This window comes from Scardinius erythrophthalmus, assembly GCF_964197995.2.
Source record: "Scardinius erythrophthalmus genome assembly, chromosome: 1".
Lineage (NCBI taxonomy): Eukaryota > Metazoa > Chordata > Actinopteri > Cypriniformes > Leuciscidae > Scardinius > Scardinius erythrophthalmus.
This window is the reverse complement of record NC_138221.1, coordinates 27974225-27998658: the sequence shown is the minus strand read 5'-3', so window position 1 is coordinate 27998658 and position 24434 is coordinate 27974225. Positions and strand designations below refer to the sequence as shown.

The 24434-nt window shown below is 36.6% G+C and overlaps 1 protein-coding gene across 1 annotated transcript in view; it reads left to right on the top strand.

The window, feature by feature from the left end:
- Positions 1–830: 830 nt before the first annotated feature.
- mast1b (microtubule associated serine/threonine kinase 1b) overlaps positions 831–24434 on the top strand; it is a gene marked incomplete at its 5' end in the record, with an annotated part of 37764 nt that continues 14160 nt past the window's right edge. Inside the window, 9 exons of the mRNA XM_081373824.1 lie at positions 831–869; positions 11960–11988; positions 18575–18654; positions 18927–19002; positions 19237–19306; positions 20477–20637; positions 21343–21418; positions 22931–23140; positions 24083–24184. Coding sequence (XP_081229950.1) covers positions 831–869; positions 11960–11988; positions 18575–18654; positions 18927–19002; positions 19237–19306; positions 20477–20637; positions 21343–21418; positions 22931–23140; positions 24083–24184 — 843 coding nt within the window. The remainder of the gene's footprint in view (positions 870–11959; positions 11989–18574; positions 18655–18926; positions 19003–19236; positions 19307–20476; positions 20638–21342; positions 21419–22930; positions 23141–24082; positions 24185–24434) is intronic.

Below are 24434 nucleotides of genomic sequence, written 5' to 3'. Positions count from 1 at the left end.
CAAGAATGAACCTCATTGGTTCTTGCTGAAGCTCAAACGTGCTGCGTAACACGAGAATGAACCTCACTGGTTCTTGTTGAAGCTCAAACATGATGCGTAACATGAGAATAAACTTCATTGGTTCTTTTGGAAGCTAAAATGTAACACATGAGAAAATTGAGAATAGACTTCATTGGCTCTCGCATCGAAGACGCTTGAGTTCCGTTTACCACAACTGATGAGTATTTGAATAAAAGCCTAATTCAATCTCTTCATCATAAAAAGTGATCGAATCTCTAAACCACTAAGTTAATATAGATTAGTTTTGAACGAAAGTCTTACGGGTTTGGAACGACACAAGAGTGAGTAATTACTGACAGCATTTTCATTTTTGGGTGAACTATCCCTGTAAAATCCCCGAGAGAGAGAGGATGACATGAATGAACAACAGAGAGAGAGAGAGAGAGAGAGAGAGAGAGAGAGAGAGAGAGAGAGAGAGAGAGAGAGAGAGGGGGGGGGGGGGGGGATTTTGATGCTGATGCTAAAATGAACGGACGCGCTCGCAGCGAATCATTCGTGTTGATCTCGCGCACGTTCCTATATGACGTCACGAGCGTGCGGTCGTGAGTGAGTCCAGCGTTGAGCATTCAGACTCTTCTTTGGGATGCGAGTGTTGTGAATCTTGTGAAACCTCCTCCTCCTCCAGCCTCTCAGATACGCGATATGAGCTGGATAACGATGAACACGAAACGCGTGGCGTCCTGATAACAAAGTCTCGATGGACCCGAGCGGATTGAGGCTCCTCTAATCCACACAACAGCAGCAAAAGCAGCATCTCTAACGGACACGACATGGATGATTCGGGAATAATCAGGCGCAGGAGACTGCAGGTCAGATACACACATCCCTTCAGACTAATGTTTTCTGTACCATGGAAAAACTGTGGTATTTGGTCTTGTACGTTAGTATAGCAAAATCATGTTTTCTGAGCATGTACCATGGTAATATTGTGACATTTGGCCATGTATATGGGGTATTCTTTGAAGTACAATGGTGTAAGAATATGGTAAACATTCAGTACTATAAAAAACATGATGTTTCTGTCTGAAACAGTCTGATTGGACCATATTAGGACAGTCTAACCAATGGGGAGTGGTATTATATGAAATACCATGGTGAATGAACATGGTAGTCATTCAATACCATGGTATTAGTGTGTGTTCTAAACATGTAACATTACTATAGTGAAATCATGTTTTCTGGGTATGTGCCATGATAATATTGTGTTTTTTTGGCATACTTACCATGGTATCCTTTGAGATTCCTTGAATTAACATGGTATAAAATAAATATGTTAAACATTTAGTACTACGGTATCAACTCTAGCATGGTATTATTATCTGATACTCTGATTGGAACATAGGCTATAGCCTAATGACAGTCAAACCAATGGAGAGTGGTGTTATGTGAAATACCATGGCAATATGCATGGTAATCACCTTGGTGTTTCAGCATACAATGGTATAAATGTGTACTGTATTAGTGTGTGACATGCACTATAGTAGTATCATGTATTCTGGACATGTACAGTGGTAATACTGCGGTTTTTTTGGCTATGTATATGGGTAGTACCATGGTATTTTTTAAAGTACCTTGCATCTGATTGGACCACATAAGGACAGTTTTATCAAGGGAGTGTGATGGTATTCTTTGAAATACCATGGTAGACTTATATGGTAATCATTCAGTATCATGGTATTAGTGTGTTTTTCTGTATTGTTTCTATAGTAATAATATCATGTTTTTCAGCAGTAGCCTACCTTGGATTTGTATTTAATTAATACTGTGGTATTTGAATGTGTTGCTGCATTGTTACAGTATAAATGCCATCTGACGGTATTTGTTTGTAAGGTGAAAATAACTCAGCTGCTTTAACATTTAGGAGCCCTGAGCCATGAGGATGATGAGACGTTTGCTTGTGTGTGTGTGTGTGTGTTCAGTATCTTATCTGAATCCTTTGCTTTGCTGGGACGGCTGTGTGTGTGTGTCGACATCAGAATCCGCTTGTGTATCTAGAGTTTCACAATCAGTCAGATATGATATCACACACACACACACACACACACACACACACACACACACACACACACACACACACACACACACACACACACACACACACACACACACACACACACACACACACACACACACTCATCAGTAGAAAGACGTTCATGAAGTCTGAGACATGATAAGAATGAGAGTGACAGACAGTATGTGTGTTATGTGAGAATTTCAGCCCCAAATCAACCATACGAACACAACAATACACACATTTTTAGGGCAATTTATTCATTCATTTTTTGTGTTCATTCTGCATACATAATTTTCATGACAATTAAGCACATTTTTGTCATTATTGCAATGCAAAAGAATTATCATTACTAAAATACAGTAGGAAAAAATTCTTTAATCTAAAAAAAAAACATTTTATTTTATTTTGTTTGAATCAGGAAAAATTAAATGCAGCACAACAAACACTGCCAGCCATTTTACAGTTAAAAATAATATATCAGTATCAGTTCCAGAGATTATCTGACATTAGCAGTAATGAGAACTTGGATGAAATGTGTCATTCAGAAATATCAAACCAAATTGTATCATAAAGTACGAAGATAAACCATATTTCAACATGCACATAGATTTTACGACCATGCAAACATTTATGATCAGTATTTTAATTTACAGTAATGAGAATTTGGGATGAAATGTGTTAAACTGTCATAAAAAATGTCAGATCGAAAAAGAAAAAAACCTTAATGGTCCTAAAATAAGCTTGATTTATGCAGAATATAATTGCTTGGCATTGTGTGTGACTGTTTTGCAGACATGTGACATATTTTTTGCTCTGTGTGAGAATAATTGCCCTCCACTGTTTGTTTTCCGTGTCCCTCGGGTGTCTTCTGTGCGTCGCACACACACATTGTGTCGGTTATTCAGTTAACACCTCCTCCCGCTGCACTGTTGCTGCCATATGGTGCAACACCGTCTCAGAGGTCAAAGGTCACTCCCATCATGCAGCAGGGCGCCGTATGAACATTGCAGGAGTGTTTTAGCATGCGGCTCATCAGTTGCCTTCTTTTATCATCATTTTTGATGATATTTTTAGTGATGCAAATGATTTTTTTTTACCAAAAGACTAAAACCACAATTTTTTTATTTGAAAATAAAGTTGTTGTTTTTTTCAATGATCAATTCATTAATCAAATTTATTTCATAATCAACACTCAAATAATTTTGTTTTACAAACATTTAAATTGCAGTTTTTATAGTTTTTAGTAACATACATATGTTTCAATCTGAAATATAGATATTTATATGGTGGCTGTAATCATTTTCATGTCAGATTTATTCAAACATATACATTTTATATTATAAATATAATATTTGTTCAAGTCACTTTCGTCGGAGGAAGGTGGCGATGGACCGTCTCTTAGTAAACTACACAAAAATACAACGAGGTTTTTAACTCTAAACTTCTAGAAAATGAAGAACAAAGAATGTGCATCAGGTGTGTTTTTCTTTTTCATTCATGAAGGCACTTTAAACTTTATCGTTACATATTAGCCTATGTTGTAGATGTTATATTACAAAGCTATTATAGGCTATGTGCAGGCAGCTATAGCTTATTTTGTTGTAAATATAAAAGCGTGACAATGTCACTGCTAAATACCTGTTAGATGTCACTAACAAGTATAGTAATATATATAGGCCTATATAATTAATATTTAGAGCGTATATGCTCCTATATAGAGTTATTTTTCCAGACAACTAACAAGCTATTCTGAATGGCTTTAGAAAATATTGCTGTAGAAATGTTGTTAATGTTAACTGATTTGGTTGACTAATGTTAACAAATTAAACCTTATTGTAAAGTTTACCGAAATATCCGTATCTTACCCTTGTTCCCTTTGTTTCTATAGCCTATGCATCCCGGTTTACCAGCATTTTTGCGCTAAATTTACTAGTATATCCTTCTTTAAATAAAATTTCCACAACACAACTTTTTAAACTCTATAAATTTTACAAATTAATATTATTTTGTTGTAATTTAAGGAAGTATTTCTATAAAACGGGTCATCAGACTAATGTAAATCTGCTGGTTTCTCAGAAAAACTTTATTTATTTCTATCATTTAAATGAATGAATAAATTTTTTACAGACATTTTCATCAAAAACTTGCTGCAATTTTTTGTTGAAAATAAAAACTTTTAAACAATTTTTTTTTTAAGCGTGGCTTTCCTGAGATGAAATGAAATGTATTTTTATATGGTTTTCACCATTTTTATAGCTTGACTGCATCCGTCCTCGTGTTCGTTCCTGTAATCGACCCTTGAGACTTTGTCGCAGACTCCAGTAGATTTCCGTAAGTCTGGCCGTTCTCGTTTAATCACTGAAGGCATCTGATGCACATTTTCTCCTGATGAAGAGAGCCATTAGGAAAAATAGTTGGAGGAAATCCCGAAAATCCCGGCAGAAGGCGCAGCGATAACTCTCAGGCTGTTTTGCGTGCTGTTGGCTGGCACGCGGGCGAGACGCTCTTAGGTTAATGACGCTCAGATTACGGGGTTGGCGCAGTAAATGATGGGTTTGCACCAAATGGTGGGCAGGAGGCCCAGCTTGTGCCATTTCATTAAAGCTCAGACTGCTTTTCAGCCCGTCGTCATTCAGCCGGATCATCTGCAAGTAGAGTCAAAGATGATCAGTGTTGTATTCAGCTCGTGTTGAAGAGAGAAATATAATATGCTGAAGCAGATTTTTACAATTTCTGAAGAAAGTGGTGCTTAAGATGGTTGTTAGGATGTTGATTATGATTAGTGGTTTCTTGGGGGATTATGGGTGGTTGGCAAGCAGACCAAATAACTCTGTGATTATTATGGTCTGTTTATGACTCAAATGTCTTCTTCAGTATAAGTCTGTTTTTCTACATAGGCTAGTCTACCCATTTTACCATCTGACCGGTTTAAAGCGCAAGTATGTAAGTCTGTCAAAATATGAAAGTGGAATTATTACATTATTACATGTTATTACACGGCTCTGTGGAATGCTTGAGTCTGATTGGTCAATCACGCCATCCAGCGGTAAGTTATTCCCAGATAACAACCACTCAAAGCAGAAAGACAGGCTCATCCGGGTCACTGAAGTCAGCAGTGCTATATACGCTTGCTAGGAATGGTTTTTCTTCGTGGAAGTTTTTCATTTGGTGAGCTAATAAAATATTAAAACTCAGTCGAATCAATATTTTGTGCACAGTTATTTAATTATGCCATCCAGTATCGTGGACTTGCTCGCTCTCGTTTCATACAAACGCTGCTGCCATTTTGTAACTATTGTTGTACACAGCTGGATTATAAAATACAAACTGGTACGATTTTAAAACAGTTTAATCTGAAATCAATCTCTCTTATCTCCATAATTATTTATGTGGCGAAATGCTGTGTAATGAGTAGTATTACTGTATATAAACGTCCGTCTAGTTTGAACTTGTCGCGCTGCAAATGCTCTCTCCGCGAGAGCTTTGCGTTTAAAGTCCTAATAAAATATTTCAACTCAGATCAATATTTTGTGTCTAATTATTTACTTCTCTGGCAAGTAGCCGTGTAATAAGCGGGATAATGTACATCCACCTGTTTGTTATCTCAGAATAAACCCCTTCAGGCTGATGCAAGACCCCTCCGCTCCTCATCACCCTGTCGGGGTTTATTCTGAGATAACAACCGTCTGGATGTAGGCTACATTATCCCCTACGTAAAGAAACACTCCACCGTTGTTTGAAATGGAGGTTATTCACCGTCTCCCCTACATTTAGATAGGTGGGCAAACACATTTTTGTCTCAGTGCATGCATTGTCTTAGTCTGGTAGCGCCGCCGCTAGCTTAGCTTAGCATAATGAATGGAATCCTTTGTTGCCGGATAGCATGTCGTGAGTAAAAGTGATTAAAAAAAAATCCTTCTTGTGACCTGCATATTCACAACGAGTACAAATAGCAATGCAGATTTAGACTAGGCGATTTCCTAGGCAGATATTGACTTGGGACTATATTGGGGCGAAGCACTGCTACCTGGGCGCAGAGATATCACGCAACACCTGAAATCCGCTATCTCTGCGCCCAAGTAGCAGTGCTTCGCCTGTGCTTTATATGTCTTTATATGTAAAGCATTATAAAAGTATTTTAAGGAATTAATTATATCTTTAATGCACCTTATAATTGGCTAATGTATAATTGTAATCACAGTTATAATAGTTATATACTCATTGTTACACCTTTATAAAGTATAAAGCATTAAAACACATAAGAAACAACCAATTGCAGATGTAACAATACATCTACAAATATTATAATGCATTTTAAATTTGGTTGCAATTATTCATGAAAAGAAATAATGCAGTATACATAAAGGCTGTTACCAAATTATCAAACGGTTTATAATTCATCCATATGTTATTGTGATAATTAATTGCGATAATTTGCTTTAAAACCTCTGTCTAATCTTTTCTAACTGTGTATTATTTGAACGCATCTCTCAGGCTTCGGGCTCGTGCTCCATTACTGCATCTGAAGTGCTTTGCTCGACTGATCTCTGCTCAGAGTTTGTTCTCGTTCGGCTCCATCTGTCCACTCCAGTTCGCCGGGCTACTCTTCTCCTCCACAGGCAGGGTTTCTGGGAAGCTTTTACAGCATTTAAGGACGGAAACTCAATTACTGGCTAAAATTAAACACGTGAGTCACAGTGAAACAAACAGAGTGCCACGTCTTTCTCCAGAAAAACAAGAGATGAGCTGCAGCCTTCTGTTGCTTTACACGGAAGGATCATTTAATGAAGAGAACGCCTCATGAATTTATAATGCCGAAAAGAATACATGTTTTCATTGCCAGATGTTTTGGTATAGGCTAATCATCATTAAACAGACTTGCTCTTCACTTCAACCCTCAGTAAGATTAATTCAGTCTGTGTTTACAAAACTATTTACTGTACAACGTTAATGAGAAAGATAAATGAGTATCAACAGCAGCCGCAATAACAGCGTACCAGATACATTTCTCCAAGACCAAACATATCATATTTTCCATTTTGTTTTATGGTACTTACTGTAGAAAGCACTTTAAAAACAACAGAATGATGCAGGAAAAAATCTCATGTAGCTAAAGATCAGTGGTGTGTGAGTGTTGACATGTGTGCTGTAATACTTGTGATCTCTCATGGTATTTACAGTGTAATTGACCTGTGGGGTCAGTCAGAGAGCGCTTCACCACGGTCGATAGAGACGGAGCCTGAGCCACAGCGTTTATGAGCCTCTGGAGGGATTATTCACAGGGTGACCCGATGTTAACGTGTCAGCATCAGCACACACCGGCACACTTTACCAGAGCCTGTGTTGTCACGGAAACACACACTTTTATTGATGATCAATAAGAAACATGGAAGCAGCCTGGAGCGCAGTGGTGCGGCTTTTGATCAGTCAGTCAATGCAGAATTAGCATCTTCTGTTGCTGAATAATAATGCTAAAAATACAGCACTTCTGAAACAGACTTTTCCTTTCTTATTGTCATAAATGAAGATGTTGAAGGCCACTTTCAGCCCTGCTGAGCTTTAAAATGCGAAAACCTGAAACATTTAGACATTTTTTTATTTATTTTATTTGTAGCTCTGTTCAAAAAAATGTGTTTATTTTTGTAATATTTTTGATCAGGTGAATCTCATGACAACATCTCTAGGTAATTGTTCGCCTCAAAACACACTTTTAACTTAAAAGCTTTCATTGCTTTTTGCTTCTTATGTTAGGAGAGAAAAACAAACACAATTCTATGACCATGCATTTCAATCATGACAACTTTTAACATGTTATTAAATATGTCACTGTATGCTGCTGCTGCTGTTGATTATTGCTGTTTCTGCAGAGCAATTGTGGACTTAATTACTACTGTTTATAGATACACAGACATACATAAATCCTGTATCAGATCTAGGCAGGTGGAGCTGGGGAGGTGGAGGGTCCCAGCAAACAAAGACGTAACTTACAGCAAACACTGAAGCAGACTATTTAAATGTTGAGCAAGCAATCTCATTGGCTGTGGGATCAGCAGAAGCCAATCAGCTTGTGCCGTGATGTGGTAATGATGTGATTGCTTGCCAGTGTTGCCAGATTGGAAATGATCAATGAGTAGTAGGGCTGGGCGATATGGCTGAAAACTGTATCACGATATAAGTGTTTCATATCGGTCGATATCGATAATTATTGAATTTTTTTATAACATATTTAAAATAAGGATCAGTCCAGGAGACAAATATATTACATTTAAAGATTTTTTTATTTTAAACTTAACCTACCTCTGATTATAATCCCATCAGTTATAAAGGCAGAAATGTCAACACGACCATGGAAAACTCAAAAGTCTAAAATCACAATGAACACTTAACAATTATCTCTTAACATTAAGGTGCAAAATTAAAGAATACGTAAGAAATGCTTTATAAAGGGGTGGGCGATATGGCAAAAATATAATATCACGATTCACGATTTTATCACAATTCTTTTTTATGTTGGTTTTACTATTTTGTGACTGAGCATTACAGCCAAACTAATGTCCATATTTTAAAAACAAAGCCTTAGGTAACAAAATATAAAATAAAAAAGAATGGCAGACAGGGGCGGATAAAAAAATGTTCTCATTATTTTCTTTGTTATTAAATATCAAGATCAAAGCTACACATTACACATACACAACTTAATATACAAATTAAATAAACAGTGCTTTATGTTTTCAGCTACAGTAGGTGTGTTTAACAGTAGCATTGCAGAAAGTAATTAAATATGATGAACAAATATGAAAATAAAACAAAACAGACTTCACTGTATAAATTATACATTGATACTTATTAAAGCTATTAATAAAGTTATCAGTCAAGAGCAGTGAGTGATTTTCTCTTTACATTTTGTTGTTTTATTAACACTAAAGGGATAGTTCTCCTAAAAATTCTAATTTTCATAATTTACTCTCTCACGTTGTTTTAAACTCGAATAAGTTTCTTTCTTCTGTTGAAAATAAAAGTTATTTGGAAGAATGACCAACAGTTGATGTACCAGAGTGACTTCCATAGTATATTTTTCTCCTATGAAAGTCAATGGGGACCAGCTACTGTTTGGATACCCACATTCTTCAAAAAATTAATATTAGAAAATATTAGAAGGAAATGAATACAGGTTTGGAACAACATTAGAGTGCGTAAATAATGAGATAATTTTTATTTTTGGGTGAACTATCCCTTTAAGGACAAGCGGCAGCGTGTTTACTATTGCTACTGTCTCTTTAAGAACTGCGCGCGACGCGTCTATTATACACGCATTTGACATGCAGATTTTCTCTCAATTTTCTCAAGTTTGCTTTCACTTTAGACATATCCGACTAGTTTATGTAAACCTTGTGTGTATATAACAGTATTAGCACAATAAGACTCAAAAGATAACTTAGTCCAGTATCCAGGCGCTGGTAGACAGGCTTTTAGTGCATGTGAGCTTCACATGTACGCGCTGAGAAACGCACACGCTAGAACAGCGCATCAGAACGCGAATAACAGAGAAACTGACGACGGCCTTGCATAATCTGCAGACGACATTGGTCTGACTACGGTCAGACTTGAAGGCAGGAGAGCTGACTTTTCCTGTTTTATCTAGTTACTAGAGAGTGAGTGCCTTTGTTCATGCAATCAAACTTGCTTTGCTGTTTTTTTTCCGACGAAAAAAATAAATAAATTATCGAACGTTTTATCGAACGCATTTTTTATTGATATTGATTACGTGTCTATCGCGATACATATCGTTATCGTTTTATCGCCCAGCCCTAATGAGTAGGCTATAGAACTCCTATGATTACAATGAACGACCATCATTTGAAGTGTCACACAGTTCTGAAATTATCGTACATTATAGGATTTTTTGTCATTATTGATCGTACATCATACAGAGGTCAAAATTATCATACAAATACGATAATTATCGTGAATCTGGCAACACTGTTGCTTGCAGAATGCATGTAAAGGACTGATCAGCCGGCGCCCTCTAGAGTTTCAGGATTGATCTAAAGGTTGCAACATTTTCATGCTCATTTTTGCCAAAAACATTGTATTACTGTAATGTGCCTGATGGTTGGATGTTTCACTTTTGAGTTTATGTAATGCTAATAATCTCAATAATGATTTTCATAACTGTAATATTGTTATTATTATCAAATTAGTATTATAGACACTGGTAGAAACATAAATACCAATAGGGCCTATGTTTACGTATTTTACAATTAAAATTTATTTGATTTCTGCATTCCAGCAAGGTGAATTTGAAGGTAAAATGTTTAGTTGACATGAAAATAATATCACAATGCAAAATTCTTAATGATGCATTTCTTTATGCAACATTAATGTTCTTATTTTCTGCTGTGGTGAAATACCTGGACATGATCTTGACAGGTTTCATCTCTAGATAGTGTTTTACATGCATCTGGTTTCCTGTGTGAATGTTGTAAGATGAGGCACACACACACACACACACACACACACACACACACACACACACACACACACACACACACACACACACACACACACACACACACACACACACACACACACACGTGCCCAAGGACATCTGAGCGCTCCTATTGATCAGTGATCAATGTCAATTGATGCTAACAATGTTTGTTGATTAAAGCTGCTGCAAGCTTTATTTGTTGAGTAACATAACGTGCATAAATGTTATAATTATTTTGTTTATATAGTTGGCTAACCTGTAGTTGGCTGCTTGTGTTCAGCAAAAGCTTTTATGCTGAAATTGTGTGTTTGCTATGGAAAGCTTGTTTCCGCCACAGAATGAAAAATAAAAAGATAATTGCTACTTTTTTTCTGACAGTTCAGACTTTTGTCTTGCAATTGCAAGTTTAGATCTCACAATTTGGACTTTGTAATTCACAATTCTGAGTTTATATCTGACAATTCTGAGAAAAAACATTGGGAGTTTAGAAATTTCTTAATTTCTTTCTCAATTCGCATTTACCATTTTAATTTCTGGCGGAAACCAGCTTCCATAGTTTGCTGACAAATCAATCACAATAAGACCACGATCATGAATTAAGAAAGTAAAGAGTAAATTCTGAATCTGTTTGGAGGTTCAGATCAGTTTCACATGAACAGCGTGTTGTTTCTCTGGGTCTGACTCACTGAACATCTGCTGAAGTTCTGCAGTGAGAGACACAGAGTCTGCCAGTAAGATGAATGAGAGGATATTATGAGGTTCAATCACAGACATACAGCGAGAGAAATGAAGCACGGGAACGCTGCCAGAACAACATCAGCTTCTCTCTACATGCCAAGTGTGTTGAGTTTGTTTGTTCCAGTGTTTTGTCCACAGAAACCGAACAGACGGTTTCATTTGCAGTTTTCGAAAAATGAAACAGAAAAAACCTTTTCAAAAACAAATTTAGTGACATTCACACGCCTTACATTAAATATAGGCTATTAAATAGTTTCTGCCTTTATTTCCAACACTAGATCTGTTGTTTTATCATTTGAACCCTACAATTTTAGTTTTGTCAAGTGTTTTGCTTGTAAAATTTGCTTTGTTAATGTTAATGTAAAAATGTATTGCTTTTCGTTAGTTCACGATTCTTATGATATATCAACTTTTGATAAAACTTTAAAATAAGGTTTCATTTTAAACCTTAAACCTCAATTTTAGACCTTATTGTAAAGTGTTACTGTAAAGTGTTTGTGCCTCTGTCTTTGGCTAATTCTGGTGTTTTGTATCTAATTGAATGACATTATAAGTGTGTCACTCTGAGATATTGTGTTTATTTCAAACTCCTGTCTGATCTCTGTCTTCTCTCTGTGTGTTTCTCCGTCTCTGTCCTGTCATCTTCGTCCCAGAAGGATCTTCCTCTGCCCCGTAAGAACAGCAGGTGAGTCCATTTTCAATGATAAGAAGAAGATGAATGATTCTTATGGATCTTTTTATTCGGATTACATGCTTGTATCAGGATTTGTGTTGAAAACCCCATAACAATTGAGAAACTTGAGTCCCATGTTTCCATCCAAAGTTGCGAATTTAAACTTCGGAATATTGCATAAAACAATTGCGAATAAAGAAAAGTTTTCATCCCATGTGTTCGAGAGAACAAAAATGTTACTTCAGAGGAAATTGTTTCAGAATATCTGTGATAAAGCGCTCGTGGAAGCCACTGTGGCTCTTTTGGCTCCTTTCGGATGCCTGGCGTTTGGGAATGCGATCATGTGAGGCGCTTCTGGGAGGAACATAAACCAATTCATTCTGATGACAGAATTTGAGATTTGAGACATTTGAGATGCATTGCAGTGCGATTGGTCCACTGGTTTGTTCAGTTATCCAATCACATGACTATGCCAATTGGTGATTGGCTCTTTTTTTTTAGAAGGCGGGACTTATTCTACCATGTTGCGCATTGTTGCATTTCTCCCATTCATAATAATACGAGTGAAGTGTCTTTGTATATACAGTATAAAGTCTTTGGATTTATTCAGTAAATGTGTTCCCATCATAATTTATCTGCATGTTGTCTTATTAATTTTTTTAATTTTTTTTTATTTGTTATATATATGCACATCTTGGCGTTTCACAAAATGAACCCTTATGAAAATGTATCATGGTTACCTCTAATATACCAATGTCCAGTTATGTTTCCATTCACTTATTTTTATGCAAATTTGAGGTTATCGCAAAAAACTATGCTGGATTGAAACATAACTGTGCATTGGTATATTAGAGGTTACCATGATCATTTTTCATAAGGGTTTAATTATGTGCAGTGCAAACTCAACCTGTCTTTCTTTGTCAGTATGCCTGTCTCTCTCTGTCCATTTCTCTAAAAGCTTTCCTTGTTCACTTAGATTTTTTTGTTGTTGTGATTCTTAGTTATATCATCCACCGTGACCTCTGGGAAAAAGCATATTGCACTTAAATTTAGAATCACACACACACACTCACTCAGGAGCATCTTATGAACGGATGCACCGCACCTGCTCCCCCTCTTTTAATGCTCGTCTTGGTATCATCCGCTGCCCTCGAGATTTTACCCAGAATCCCCCCCTGCACTCTGTTTTCCAGTGTGTGAGCAAAGCCAGACGCTCTAACCGTCCTCCATCTGATGCTGTTTGTGATGCGCACTGGTTATTTCCGAGCGTCTGCGTCGACTTTGAGCTCTTGATCATGCAGGGCGACATGTTTCGTCGCACTAAAAGGTGAAATTTAAAAAAAAATCTGTTTTAAATGCGATTTTACTACACATGAAGATGTCGCTGATGTCATTGTTTACCTGCAGCTGGTGACACACTAACTGAGTGACCTCATTAATGCAGCGAGTTTAACATGTTAGTCAATCTTGTGATAAATGCATCTGATTTAATATAATATTTTTATGCGTATATATTATATATATATATGTATATATATATATATATATATATATATATATATATATATATATATATATATATATATATATTATATTATTAATAGTGCATATATTATGGTGTTTCATATCTGAGCCACAAATTATGTTGGTTGACTTAAAATGAAAAACATTTTACTCTGTTGAGGCTGGTGTTATTAGTCACAAAGGCCTGCAATTTTAATTTTTTTGAATACTTGTTGATCATTTGAATGCATTGGTGAATCATTGAATCATTAGCTTGCGCTTTCTTACATCTTCTGAGGTTTTAGTCTTAAATCCTCCATGTTGATGCTGAATGTCCCAGTAGAAAGATGTATAGGTTGATGTCAGACCTCTAATAATGAAGTGTATGTTAATATTAGGAGGTACTGTAACCCTGTAAAGCTTGATATATGAAATAATAGTCAGAAAAAAAGATATATTTTTTTTGTACCTGTAGACAAAATATTTAAAAGATATCTAGGTGCAGGTGAGTAATTCTAAATTAGAATGCAGGAATTCTAAATTAGAATGTTTCACTCGAATATTTAAAAAATTCAAACCATATTGGAATTCTAAAGATGTCAGTTGGGAGAAAATACTGTGAACAACAATCAACAGTCCACAAGAAACACAAGAAATGCAACAAATAAATACAAACCAAACAACACTGCATTGCATTGTTTATTGCAAAGGTCATTCCTTCCTGTCAAACCCTGTAAAGCCTGACATATAAAAACACAACTCAATTTTTTTATGAGGCACAAACTGAGCAAAAATATGCAATTTGGTGCAGATGCTGATAATAATATGGCCAGAAAGTAAGATGAAATTCTGATTGTAATGTAAATTAATAAGATACTACTAAAAAAGTAGATAAAGTAGTAAGATACTACTTTATACTACTTCCCTAAAATGCATATAAATATCAGTCGTCACTCTATATCTGCCACTAATATGTCTTAGTAAGATGATATTTAAAATGTTTAGGTTTATGATCAAAGCTCTGTCGTTTTAAAACATATAATGCAATGCAATACAATGATGATTGACAGATGAACTAATAAACCTTCATCAGAAGCCTGAACATCGTATTTGATATTCGCTTGTGAACATGAGTTTTCTAAAAACATGTCTCGATAATCAAGTAAACCGAAATGGCTTCAGTCCAGTAAGTGTACATCATGAAATATTACTAACAAATGAAAGCTATTCTTTCATTTACTTTAATAAAAATCAGTAAAGATTTCACAGCAAAAAAAAAACACATTAACCATGAGGATGTTTTTAAAAAAAAAAAAAAAAAATTATACTGAAAGGTAGGGCTGGGTATCGTTCAGAATCTTTCGATCCGTTGCCAATTTCGATACCTCAGTTTCGATACCAATTCCTAACGATACTTTTTTCGATACCATAGCCATAATATGTTTTAAAATTAATTTCAACATCAACAAAAATACATTAAACACAAAGCTTTTATTTTCCACCTTAATTGTGAATCAAAACAGTTATCAAAATAAAAAAATTCTGGTAAAACTGCTCACTCAGTAAGGCCATAATAGCCTACGTTTTCGTTTGAAAATTATATATTTTATTATATATATATATATATATATATATATATAATTATATATTTATTATAAATATAAAAATCGTATATTTTTCTCTCCGTTTTGGCCTTCCGTCCACACTAAAAACCATTATGTGATGCATATTGTAGGCCTACCATTATACCAGTGTTGTGCCTGTTTTGTGCTATTAACCTTTACACTGTTGCTAACTATACGTTATTAAAATATTCTACATTGCACACTCTTCATATCAGAGTCCTGCAAAGATGACAGAATTTAGGCTACTCACATGCTGTCCTGCGGCAATACAGGAGAGCAGTTGCGTAACATGGTGACTGCGTGCGACCTGGACCGCATCAGTGAATGGTGAGATATTTTACTAAATAAAATTATCCTGTCAGAAGAATTGCGCGATAACTTAATTATTTATTTTTCCATCTGAATCATCAGTGATCTTTTGTGGGGTTTTACGCATGCGCTGTAAGGTGAATTTGACGTTTCTCAAAAGTTTCTCATCCACACTGAAACGTCCGAAAACGCTAGTGTGGACGGAGAAAACGCCATTTTCAAATGTATCCGGATTAATGTAGACGTCGCCAAACATTAATAAAATGACTGCCTGTCAGTCAGTCAGTCATCAGGGCAGAGAAACCACCATTGTGGCTGCTTGTCTAGTAGTCGAAGAGGAAGTGTAACGTCAACAGCACCGTGACCGCTTTCGGCTCATATCGCAGCAAACGCTGTCTGCGTAAAGTTTTAAAAAAAAATGTTACCACACTTGAGACCAACCGTGACTCTCTGTGACTTCAACAAAACTGCAACAGTTTGATCCGTCCGCACCTCTCCGTGTATGTGTGGGTCGGAGCTCCGCTCTTTGTCAATATACAGAGAGGACAGATAAGCTTGCGTGCTCAGATGCTTTTGGAACCGAAATTTGGCACCGAAAAATAAAGAATTTTTCGATACTCATAGGATCGAAATATTTTTTTCGACGTTCGGTACCCAGCCCTACTGAAAGGCCTTTTCTTCTTAAAAACAAACAAACTATAAACTATATCAATCTGACGACAGAAGGCATGTCTTAGATTGTGTGCAACAGGTTTGTCAGGAAAGTTTTGATCATGTTGATCATTTAGAGGCAACTTTGCATATCCAATATGACACAGTGGGCTTTATAGGATTAAAAAGGGCACTGTCTCTTTAAGAACGGTCGCTCTGTTCAGGATGGTCCCTTAAGAGTTAACTAAACCTCTGTCTACACCTGTGTGCGTGTGTGTGTGTGTGTGTTTACTATTACTGTATTAGGCAGCGCTGTTTGACATAGTCTGCGATCAAATATCAAAGATCAAAACTCTCTTTTGGGGTTTTGTTGTATCAGCAGCTCCATCAGAGAAGCAGCAACAGAGGGACGTCCTTCACACAAACCCTGCAAGACTTTATTTAGTCCGTTCATTCAGCGTTTTTCGGCTGCTCTCTGCTCAGTGTAGCTGAATTCAGCTTTTACTTTCCTTAATTGTGGGGACATTTGCTCCTCACAATGAAGATAAAACATGACACACACACACACAGTGAGTCTGTGTATGTCTGTAATGGTGTGTAATGGCTCTCATACACTCACTCAAGGCATATCAAGTATCTCGCGTTCACTCTCACTCCTCCATTAGCGCTATCTCTCTCTCTCTCTCTGTCTCTCTCTCTCCCTCTCTCTCGCTCTCTCTCTGTCTCTCCCCCCTCTCTCTCCCCCCTCTCTCTCTCCCCCCCTCTCTCTCCCCCCCCCCTCTCTCTCTCTCTCTGAGTGCCTCTCTGTTTCTTCAGAGTGCCTGTGCGCACAGACTGAGATTGATGACTGTAGAAATGGTATTTTATGTATTGCTGTTGTTCTACTGCAGGGCACAAACACACTCACTCTGTCGGGTATATGGGGATGGTGAAAGTAGCGAGGACTCAGGTGCAGAGTTGATGGGCTTTTAATGATAAGAAAATAAAACAAAATACAAACAAGGGGTAGTTGAAGTCAAGTAGTTGACTTGACTTGACTTGACTTGACTTGACTAGCTAACAAGTGAGGACAGGTGGGGCAAATAAACCAATAATCAGGTAACAAGAAGAACGGGGCTAGACAATCGACAGGAGAGCACATGGCTTGTCAAGTATGTTTCCTTGTGCCGTGTGCTCACACTAAACATGACAAAAACACGAGCAGATGGCCAGTAAAACAAATCACAGGCCATGTGCTCACACAAAATGAGACATGAACACGCAGCTAATGAGAACACTCGTAAGCAACGTGTTCACACATGACATGGAAGATGGAAAACACGAACCGCGTGCTACACAGAACACAACACACGTGGACAGACGAGCGTACGGCCCGAGCGAACTCGAAACCGCACGCTCACATGACAAAACACGCGGAGCAGTCCGAATCCAAACACCACATCTTGCACATGAAACAAGGCACACAGACAAGACAAAGACAAGACAAAGACAAGACAAAGACAAGACAAAACAGGAGTATCAGAGCTCTGTCACAAAACCAAGAAATACACTAGACAGAAGTGACACTGACACACACACACACACTCAGACTCACACACACACAACACACACACACACACACACACTCAGACTCATATACACACACAACACACACACACACACACACACACACACACACACACACACACACACACACACACACACGCGCACACACACACACACACACACACACACACATACACACACACACACACACACACACACACACACACTCACACACACACACACACACACACACTCACACACACACACACACACACACACACACACACACACACACACACGCGCACACACACACACACACACACATACACACACACACACACACACACTCACACACACACACACACACACACACACACACACACACACACACACACACACACACACACACACACACACACACACTTACACACACACACACACACACACACACACACACACACACACACACACACACACGCACACTCACAGTTTCTCTGTTTTTGGCTCTGATGTGAGTTTTATGAATTCGACTAAACCTCATTTTAAAGACATCTAATAATGGAAAATGAATCAGAAAACTATACATACTTAGAATAACATTTTTTTTTTTTTTTATAAAAAAATGCTGAAGTTTTCTTTTTGGGGTTAGGGATGTGCTATGATGGCCAACTAGTCTTATCAGTGGGTTAGTGGAGATTCATTTTTGATTATTAATTAATTAATTAGTTATTAAATTTATTTATTTTATTCTTGTTTATTTTTATTTATTCATATATTTAGCGATGGTATGTTAATTGTGCAGAGTTTCTTTATTTCCTCTGATCAGTAAAGATCCGCTGATTAAAATACTTTATTTTGTTCTCGGATCTGATGTGATTTTCTCCCTTGAAGAAACATTGATCTGATTAAAATACTTAAATAAATAAATAAATAAATAATTTCACGCTCTGTTTGTTTGTCTGCAGTTGCCGCAGTAACCGGAAGAGTTTGATTCTGACCTCGCCGACTCTGCCCCGCCCACATTCCCCGTTACCGGGACACATCGGTGAGTGGCCCCGCCCCCTGCTGGAAATCCAGCTCACAAACCAACTGGCTGGACAAACCAGGAGGTCCAGATGGTTTTCAGAAGTGATAGCTGGTGTGTTGATGATCCCAGCTGGACTTAGACTGTGTCTCTTCCAGGGGAAACACTTTCACAGAGACTGACGCTCATGTGTTCGATGCTTTCTGTGGAAGAACTTACTGTTATAGTGCTTTTCTTCATTGCTGGAGTGTGTTGTTGAGTGAATTTGTGTGTGTTTGTTCGTGTCCACACAGGGAGTAGCCCGCTGGACAGCCCTCGCAACTTCTCTCCCAGCACTCCTGCTCACTTCTCCTTCGCTTCCTCCAGACGGTACACACACACACACACACACACACACACACACACACACACACACACACACACACACACACACACACACACACACACACTCAACTATAACAAAAACACACACTTCAGACTCAACTATAACACAAACACAGTTAACATTGATACAGCTTAAACTGGAAGATTAGTTCATGTTAATGATCTATCTATCTATCTATCTATCTATCTATCTATCTATCTATCTATCTATCTATATAGTGATGGGCGTCGATGGTCACTGGCATCTCTTCCGTCTTCTGGATATGGAACCAACACACCCAGTTCAACGGTATTTCAGTCTCTCATTTAAACACACACACACACACACACACACACACACACACACACACACACACACACACACACACACACACACACACACACACACACACACACTCACTCACTCACTCACTCACTCACTCACTCACTCACTCACTCACTCACTCACTCACTCACTCACTCACTCACACACACACACAGATGGAGCAGATGTGTGTGTGTGTGTGTCTCTGTAGGTCATGTGTGATTGATGCTCTAGACACATCAGATGTGATCCAGCTGCTTCTGATGACAAACACACACAAGTGTGTTTCAGCTGTGGGTCATTCATGTGACGTGTGTATATATTAGGGGTGTAACGATACCCTCATGTCACGATCTGATACATAACACGATACTGAACTCATGATACAATATTATTGCGATACTCCAAGACATAAAAGCTTAGTCTTAGAGGAAAATATATGACTAGATATATTTAAAATAATGCAACTTTTTACTGGTAACAAGACATTTGGCATTATCAGGACCCACAAATATTCCCCCGTTGCATTATTATACATTATATTCAACATTATATACAGTAGTTTATTGCAGTGCTGACACTAAAACTCTGAAAACTTGAATTGTTTCTCACACAGTCATTTTTATTTTGGGTGAGCTATACACAATACATGTCGTCACTCGTCACTATACACTATACATATTGATGCATTGTTGTATTGTGATATATTGTGACACGATATATTGTTACTTAAACCCCTAATATATGGTATTGTATATATCTTTCACTGTACAGAGACCTGCTCACTACACTTATAAACACTGATAAACACACACCATGCTTTCACAGCAGAGCGGTTTTGGTGGTGGTGGACACACTGAGAATGTTTGCCAGATGTATTTTAACTTTATATTTATATTATATACTTTATATTTATACTTTATATTATAAGTGACGTAAGTTTTAAATGCAGAGAGTAGACAGTTTCTTGTAATAAAGAAAGCATTATTTTGCTGTTTAAACAATGTCTTCCTGTAAGAACAGAACCTCTGATGCCTTAAAACACGGTCTGTGTGGCGGCTCACTAGGGATTGTTTACATCCTGTTCATACCTTGACTCTGTGTTGATCTGGATTTAGCGGTAAATCTGTGTGTGTGTGTGTGTGTTTGTGTCAGTCTTCCAGCTCGTCTCAGGAGCGCCTGCACCAGCTGCCGTCTCAACCCACCCTGGACGAGCTGCACTTCCTCTCCAGCCACTTCGGCAGTGAAGAGAGCATCACTGATGATGACGGGGGACGCTGTTCTCCACACACACGACCCCGCTCACGCAGCCTGAGGTGAACACACACAGAGACACACACACACACAGTCACACACACACACACACACACACACACACGCACACACACACACACACACACACACACACACACACACACACACACACACACACACACACACACACACACACACACACACACACACACACACACACACACACACACAGACAGACACACAGACAGACACACACATATACACACACATTCTTGTACATCTATCTTTATGAGGACATTCGTTGCCACACTGCAATCTCTAGCCACTTACCCTAACTCTACCCATCACAACTAAGCCTAACCCGACCCCTGACCCTAAACCGACCCTAACCCTCATTATAACCTTATCCCTAAAACCAAGTCTTGACCCTCAAACAGGCCTTTAAAGGGCTCTCAGAAAGTGAGGATCAGCCAAAATGTCCTCACTTTACTCTCTTTGTCCTCACTCCAATGGTCTAAAACTCAAACTGGTCCTCACAAAGATAGTTGTACAAGTACACACACACACACACACACACACACACACACACACACACACACACACACACACACACACACTCACACACACACACACACACACACACACACACACACACACACACACACACACACACACACACACACACACACACACACACATACACACTCTCTTTCTCTGTTGCAGTAGTTGTGTTTAACACTCTCTCTATCTCTCTGTCATGTCTTCAGTCCGGGACGTTCTCACTCCTGCTATGACAATGAGATCATCATGATGAATCATGTTTACAGGGAGCGTTTCCCCAAGGTAAAGCTCACACACACACACACACACACACACACACACACACACACACACACACACACACACACACACACACACACACACACACACACACCATCTGTCTACCTGTTTCTCACACCTGTCACCATTGTCATCTCTTAAAATCTGTGAGCACACAAGCATATATATACCCTCTACCTCGGATGGTTCGCCACAGTGCATTCTGGGATTGGCTCTGTGAAGGATGCGTACAATGCTGAGATCCAAAATTAGATGATTTTGCATTATTATTAACATCATTTCAAAAACCAAGGATGATAAAAAGCTATAAAATTATTTTTTTATAATTTAAGATTTGCTCAAGATCCAAAAGTCTGCAAATCAAAAGTCAGAGATTTTAATATGAACTCAAACATTTCTCATCAAATTATCTGAGTGTCTCTTCACATTCATTGTACAGCTCTTTACTCTTACTGATGATGACTAGTGTCTCATTTAGCTTTTATTGATTGTAGGAGAAACACTGTAGTTGATAGTTGACTTAAATCAGCAGCATCTGAGATGTGTGTCAGTGCTGAGCTCGTCATGTGAAGCTCTTTCCTAACATTAGCCGTCTTAGAGGAGACTATATCGATTTTTACTTAGACAACATGCCGCTGTGTGTGTGTGTGTGTGTGTGTGTGTGTTTGTGTTAGTGTGTTAGTGAGACTTTAACTGGTGTCTGGTGTCTGTCTCTAAGTTTGCTGTAAGACAAACACATTTATATTGTCAGAGTAACGTCAGGTTAACTGAGGACGACTGAAGAGACAGATAAAAAAAATGAAAATAAAAAAAACATCTAAAATCTTGTTTTACACCACTATATATTAAACAGCTATCATATCTAAAAATATTAAAATACTATTATATATATATATATATTGTAATAATACTTTCTATAATATTTATTTAGTAATTTGGTAATAAATAAAGAATCTATTAGTAATAATAATAATTGACATATTTAGTATTTCATAATATATATATATAAAAAGTAATATAATACAAATAAAAAATGAAAATAGAAAACATCTAAAATCTTGTTCACAACTATATATTAAACATATATCATATATTAAAATATTAAAATAATATTTATATATTATAATATATATTAAATATAATATTTGATAACATTATTGTAATAATAATATTTGTAGAATATATATTTAGTAATTTGGTAATAAATAAATAATCTATTAGTAATAATAATAATTGATACATATTTAGTATTTCTTAATATTAATAACATTTGATAAAATATTTAACTCTTTTGTAATGAATCATTTAGAGATAATATTAATAATAATAATATTACAAGATCATTTATTTATTATAAAATACTTATTACTTTTATTTATTATTCTATAATATATTAATATGTATTATTATTATTATTATACAACAATAATTACAATTATTACAATTATTATTATTTCTAGAATCCGTTTGTCATTCTTTATCTCCATGAATGATCCCTGTGTGTGTTCCCGTCAGGCCACGGCTCAGATGGAGGGCCGGTTGTGTGACTTCATCCACACTTATTGTCCCGAGAGCGTTCTTCCGCTGGCCGACGGGGTCCTGAGCTTCATCCACCACCAGATCATCGAGCTGTCCAGAGACTGCCTGACCAAATCTGGAGAGGGCCTCATCACGTCTGTCTACTTCTTTGAGCTGCAGGAGAACCTGGAGAAGCTCCTGGACGACGTGAGTTCATCGCATCACGGCGGTCAAACAGAACCATCTCTCCATCTCTGAAATACGTGAAGAAGTTATGATATATTATTTAGATGTGAAGGTTTAATGCATCATAGTAGCATTTGTTTTTCTGCTTTTAATTAATGCTGATTCTCAATATTCTAGAAATAATTATAATAATATAATTATTAAAATATTTGTATTATATTTATTATAATTTCTAAAATATGTATGTATTACTACATGCTTTAATAATAATAATAATAATTAATAATACTTTTAATAATTATATTATTATTACTATTATTATTCATATTTTACAGTATTTATAAAATATTATATATAAGGTATTTATAATGTATTTATTGCCACATAACCAGGGCCAATGACATTTCTGTATATATTATATTATATTATATTATATTATATTATATTATATTATATTATGTTATATTATTATTATTTTGTAATAAATAAAGTCTAGAAATAATTACATAATTTATTATAATATAATTTATTGAAAATAAATATATTTATTAATATTATTATGCATATATATATATATATATATATATATATATATATATATATTTATTTATTTATTTATTTCTAGATTCTTAATAATATTAAATGTATGTATAATGTATTTATAATGTATTTATTGCCACATAACCAGGGCCAATGACATTTCTGTATATATTATATTATATTACTAGTATTAGTAAATACTAATTTATTTACTAATTACTAGTAAATAAATAGACTATTTATTTCTAATAAATAAATAGTCTAGAATAATAATAAAATATAATATAACATATTTTGTAATAAAGAATCTAGAAATAAATCTTTATTACATGCATAATCATATTAATAAATATATATTTTATTGATTAAATCAGTGTTATCAGCTTCCATGCATCTCTCTTTCTCTCTCTCTGTGTCTCTCAGGCGTACAAGCGCTCAGAGAGTTCAGAGTTGACCTTCGTCACTGAGTTGGTGAAGAAACTCCTCTTCATCATCGCTCGACCTGCCCGACTGTTGGAGTGTCTGGTGAGGAAAATGTTGTTTTTTTCTTCTTCCAGCTTGTTCTTTCATCCATCGAAGTCTCAGATAATCATCAGATAACATGACATCAAACCTCTCTGGACTCCAATAACACAAGCCTGACCGTTTCCAATATTTACTCCATCTTCAGAAAAAAAGCATTCTGAGCAAGAGCGAGTTGCATTAGCATTTAGATTGAAGCAGCGTGTTACTGTCATCATTGACCTTCTGTGATTCACTGCCTCGAAATCTCCCA